This window comes from Dermacentor andersoni, chromosome 10 (assembly GCF_023375885.2).
Source record: "Dermacentor andersoni chromosome 10, qqDerAnde1_hic_scaffold, whole genome shotgun sequence".
In the NCBI taxonomy this organism is placed as follows: Eukaryota; Metazoa; Arthropoda; class Arachnida; order Ixodida; family Ixodidae; genus Dermacentor; species Dermacentor andersoni.
The window spans coordinates 62,842,110-62,848,109 of NC_092823.1; the positions used below are offsets into that span (position 1 = coordinate 62,842,110).

At 44.0% G+C, this 6,000-nt stretch overlaps 1 protein-coding gene across 1 annotated transcript in view; it reads right to left on the reverse strand.

Annotated features, from left to right (window-relative positions):
* Positions 1–5,460, reverse strand: part of LOC126543861 (phospholipid-transporting ATPase ABCA3-like) — a 46,885-nt gene extending 41,425 nt beyond the window's left edge. The window contains exon 1 of the mRNA XM_050190993.3: positions 4,778–5,460. Within this exon, the coding sequence (XP_050046950.3) occupies positions 4,778–5,192 (415 nt within the window). The 5' untranslated portion in view covers positions 5,193–5,460. The remainder of the gene's footprint in view (positions 1–4,777) is intronic.
* Between the last annotated feature and the right edge of the window lie 540 nt (positions 5,461–6,000).

The following is a 6,000-nucleotide window of genomic DNA, read 5'->3' on the forward strand; positions in this document are numbered from 1 at the left end:
TGATCCACTATTTGAGATAGCAAGAGCGTTCAGTGATGCCTTTTTCTGGACAAACCAGTCATCAGTAGCCGTCCTTTGTCACTGAATCGTGTGCCGCATTCATTTTGTCTTTGCCCTACAACTCCCCATGAAGTTCTTGATGTCATTCGCACGCTGAATGTAACAAGTGCCGGTCTTGACAATTTTCTTCCTAGTAACATAAAAATAGTTGCTCATCTTATATGTGATGTTTTATGTTTTATTATCAATTTAATATTCAGGACCGACATTTCTCCATCTGGGCTGAAACGAGCAAAAGTAATTCCAGTTTTTAAGAGAGGCGATCGTTCGTTACTAACAAATTACCGCCCAATATGTATACAGCCATTCTTTAGTAAAGTGATTGAAATGTTGACTGTTACTCGATTAACCAATTACCTGTCTAAATTCAATATTCTTTCCAATTCTTAGTATGGTTTTCGTCCTGCCTTTTCGACCGACCTTGCTCTTATCTCCCTAACGGATCGCTTAAAGGAAGCCATTGTGAAAGGGTATTTTGCAGGTTCAGTTTTTATTGATCTTACGAAAGCTTTTGACACTAATAACCATCATATTTTGTTTTCAAAGTTGGAAGCTCTAGGCATAACTGGGCCAGCACTAATGTTACTACGAACCTATCTGCAGGATAGACGTAACAGTTAAAATTTCTGTTTTTTCCGAAGCTAAGGTTACTAAGCTAGGGGTACCACAGGGTTCTATTCTCGCACCTTTATTATTTTTAATTTACATTAATGATCTGCCTGACTGTCTAACATCATCACACTGTGTGTTGTACGCCGACGACGCAACCATTATTAAGTACGATAAAAATATTTCGTCCTTGCTTACTAAACTCAATAATGACTTGGCTAAAGAGACAAACTGGTGCATAAATAATAATCTTGTTATTAATCCCTCGAAAACCACTTTTATTGTATTTAATTCCCCTAAGAAACCATCTTGTTCAGTTCCGTTGCTGATTCTTGGTTCCCATTTAATCCCTTCTAGCACTCATTGCTCATTCTTAGGGGTAACTCTAACTTCAGGTTTCATTATCATGACTCGAATATTAAAAAGAAAGTTGCTTACTGCATTCGGTTACTGATTGGAGCCCGCCAATTCTTTAACTGTTCTATACTTGCCTCGCTATATTACGTTTTTATACACTCACACATTAACTACTCGTTAATATGTTGGGGAAATACATATAATACTCACCTCAGTTCAGTTCAAACTTTGCAAAACCAAGCAATAGGAATAGTCACCTATAACACTAGCGCTCTCCCATTGCTGCACTCTAATAACATTCTGTCTGTCAAAGAAACTGTGTTGTGTAATCTGGGTATATTTATTTTTAAGTTATTGGTTAATGAAGTTCCTGCATGTATAAATCCGAAAACATGCCTGATAAACGCTAATGTCACTAGATTTGCTTTACACAATAACCTCATTTAACCTCAGGTGTGCACCAACTATAGCAAACAATCTGTTCATTTTGCAGCTTTTTCACTTTAGAATTCCATAGCACATTGCGTCAAAACTTCGCCTTCAACGTCCATATCTAAAAAATTAATCTGAAGAATTTTCTTCCAACAGAAAATTTTTACCATTAACTTTTTTTCCTTTTCTTTCTCTTTTTTTTCTTCACCCTTACTACTTCAAATATTCCGCTGTTCAGATACCTTTCTTTTTTATTAACAGTCATGTGTATATCGAAGTTTTTTGTTGTTGTTGTTTCTATTACTGCATATATGGTCATGTATATTTGAAATTCTTTTTTTATTGATGTTTGTATTGCATGTTTGGGTAAAATGTCTTGTCCGTTACTGTTAAATTGGTTTAGTTCGTTTAGTTTTGCTGCATTTGCTCCTTGCAATTGTTTAATTTCCTTCGTAAGATTTATTGTCACTCCTAATGTTGTTTTGCATTCTCTAGTAGCCCCATTCTTCCATGTTTGCTTATATGTGATCTTAATTTATTTCTATTCGTTGCTTTAGAAAACGCATATTTATAGATAACAGGAGGTGCCGATACAGTCTTTGACTGTGGGACCTCCTTCTGTATATTATTCTTTTTATAACCTGTCCTCTATATTGAATAAAATCAATTTCACTTTTAATTTCGATATTTCTTTTTAGAAACGGAAGTCCATAAAACGGAGGCCAAACATCTATTGTGCTGGAAGTGGAACTTACATGAGTTCTGGCCTATGCTAGTGTACTCAAAGTATAGACAAGACTGCGTGCGTGCAAACACATAAAGAACCCACGGTGCACCACGCGCCAGTTCACAATGCCAATGTCTGGCGTAGCACCTGCTCGAAAGAGCCTCTGCTTAAAAACAGCCAACGGCAGCCATGCAACGCTTCACCCCTGGGCTTGGCGTCTGCGGCACGATCTTCGTCCGCATTACATGCCGCCTGTCTTACCCGTGTTCATTCCCGCTTCTGTTCACGCCGGTGTTCTTCGAAGCCGCGTTGTTCTTCCACGGTGCTAACTGCACGCGGCCTACCCATTTCCCGGGTGGAAGGGAGCTGAGATAAGGTTACATAGTTTGCCCACAGAGCCTGTGACGTCAAACTGCAATCCATACTAAACAGTGTATATCCAAGTCTACTTCTATATTGCAGTATTTTTGTATAATAATACATTTTGACTCTTCTTGCGATCAAAAGGAACTAGGGCATGCCAGGCAATACGCTTTACCATTATGCTTTAGCATTTTTAGCTCAGGGGTTGCCGTCGTCTTTCTTTTGCCTGCGCACACAAACCACCAGAACCTACAGTGTAACAGCTCCTCTGTAATAAGTACACGTGTCAATATTGCCTTTCATTTGTTTCGAAAGGGGCCACGATTGCACCTCTGGCGAAGGCAGGCATGCCTCATTTCGGCTCCAGCATTTCTGTTCGGTGCCACCAGGTTTTCAGTTTATCTGTTTGTTTTTATCTTAGGGAGTGAACCTCAAGTACACGGGGAGCCTATGCCGCAAAGCCGGCCTTTTCTGGACAAGTATTGTCCTTTTTCTTTCCATTCTGTGAAGTGACCACCCTGAGCATAGTGTGACGCTTCAGAGGCTACCGGTGACCGCGGCTGGTCAACCTCGTGAACCTGCTGCTCCCGGCACGGTTTACTCCGGCTCTCCTAACCTCCACGGAATGCACAGGGCTTCGAAATGGCGTCATTTGTCAACCTTATCTGACTTAAACGAGACCTTGAATGCGACCCAATCTACACCGGCATCGGAACTTTGTTAAGGGCCAGCTGATCCTGACACCTCAGCCGTGTCAGAAACATGGAACATTCTAACAATGGTGGGCAGGGAACCGTCGCCTACTACGGACGCCATGTTTCACCAACAAGACTGCACACTGAACGGGTGAGATGGCCTCTTGACATATAAATTGTTATAGCGCAATCACATGCAACCACAAGTATGAAGGACAGGACACAAGCGCTTGTGTCCCGTCCTTCATACTTGTGGTTGCATGTGATTGCGCTGTAACAATTTTTATGTCAAGTATGCACCAACTCGCCCAGAAAGAAGTTTTTATGGAGACGGCCTCGCTACACCGTTTTTATCAGGCCGCTCAGCAAAGAGCACGTGACAGATATTCCGAAGGAGGCGCTCACAGACGCCAGAGAATAAAATATTCCAGCAATTTGTATTACAGAAAAGGCCATTTCTAGGTTTGACACAACCAATAACTGCACACAGATCCCTGGTCGCTCTGAGGGCCATTTTTCACGAACTTTGCACACTTTCGCGCTTAGTCGCGACAAAAACGTAACATGCGCGTTCTTTACGTAGACACACGGTCTCTTCAAGGAGCGCGCCGTAGGCAGCTCTATAGTGACGTGATAAAGATAATACCCGGCGTACAACTGTAGGCTTCTAAGAGCATCTGTGCTGTGAAAATGCGACTATCACCGATGCGCGCATGCTAGCTAAACTCTGCTACTGCTCTTGACATTTTACACGGTGCGCATACCACAGCGCTTGGTGTTTTAACATGAATGCATTCCTAGCTGTCCGCGAACATTGACCTTGTCCGGTGGCATGCTACTATTGTCACTGTTTGGGACATCTTGACAAATATTGCTTTTTTTTTTTGCGCCAGTCTGCCGGGACTGCGGCAAAGCTCCACGTGAGGTCGAACGCAACTGCAAACAATTTTTCACGCATTTTACTTCGAGAAATTCAATTAGTGCAGTAACGCCTCTACGCTACACGGAGCGCCTGCGTGATTGAGTATGCGCGGTGCGGAATCATTTTTCTCTCCCAAGACGGTCGATACTGGACGCCAAAAATCGACGCCGAATTTTCTACTACACGGGGCGTTTAACGCTGTCGTGCTAAAATGCTTTATTTCAATGAAAAAAAGAAGCTGATGAGCCACGACTGGTGGGAAGCACGCGTTGCACATACGCGAGGTGCGCGCTAAAAATTTGCTCTAACGTGTGTCAGCGCACCCACTTCCCCTCACATGTCGTTTTTGCATACAGACGCAGTCGGCGTCTGGGGAGACCGAGTAATGCTTCGCGCGCGAACCGTGCATGCGCATTCGACTGAACAGCACGACGACGGCCACCTGCGCAGTGACGCCATCAACACGAATCTTCCTCCAGCGTACGCGTAATTGCTGTCGTGCTCGAATCGTTCGCGTTGGGATTCGTGCGGTTAGTCAACGCAACTACGGATGCATTGACCTAGGAAGTTCGCACGGTTTCGCGAAGGAACCCACGCACAGGCCAAACCTACCGAATGTGGCCGCAGAGTAGGAGCTGAGGCTGTACAGGATGGTGCACCACAACACGCAGAAGAGGACGTGGTAGATGAAATCGAAGACGAAGTGGGCGAAGATGAACTCGAGGCCCGAGATCCCCGTCATGAGCTGCACCTCTCGAGCTCCGCTCAACCGCTCGACAGCAGGGAACGAGCCGTAGGCAGCGAAGGCCAAGGAGTACGTCATAGCCGGCAGCATGATCCAGTAGACTAAAGCGGCGAATTTTGCAGTATAAACTAGCACAGCAGGTGATCCACGTTTGACCTTTAAGTAAGTGATGGTGGTATTAATGCTCGCCATCGGCTTCGACGTCAGCACGCGCAGCCAGGCCGTGTGCACCAGGTTCACGAGGAGCGGAAGTGCGATGGCGCTCGTCGGGTTGGGCATCATCCGTATGCTGCGCCGACAAACGACCAGAGCATGTTTTCAGTCGCTGCAGTTTCACGAATGTGCATTGCGCAGCAATCTTAGAGAGAAACATCACTGTTTGTATATCCGTCTATACTTGGCGATTTCCATCACTCGTTAACTGCCTTTTACCGCCGTTATTTCTGCCAAGCGTACCTATAACCATACCTTCCCTTGAAAAGATGACAATTCAGCTTACACACGTTTATAAGCTGACCTGGTGGCGAATATTTGTACGTTCAATGAAAGACTGGAACAGTCATGGAACGTGCACAGTTATGCTTTTGCTTTTAGGAGGCCCTTTGAAATATTTACGTTTCTATACAGTTATCCGTGCCTAATTTGTTTACTACTAAAGGTGTTAAATATGGGACATTCAAATTACGAGGATTTAAATAAATAGATGAACGAAAACGTAGTGCCAAAACGGCACTTAGAACTGAGGTGAAACAGCGCGAAAAAGACGAGGGCACAAGGAAACAAATACCACAGGCAAGCGCTGACTGCCAACTGGAAGTTTATTTGAAATTCACCGGACCTTAATTCACCTCAGTTCTAAGAATGAACCAACTAGCCCTCATCAAGATCTTACCAAAACGGCACGTTTGCTATATTGTATCTGCAGCTTGGGGCGCTATAACGTAATACTATTCCAAACCTTTCTATTCCAATTCTGCAATTAGCCATCCGCGATTGGTAAATACTTTTTTTAGGCCACATCCACTTCACCTGTCTGTCACGCGACTTCACGAAAACCGCGATTGCTTCCCGTCTGACATCACATGTACAC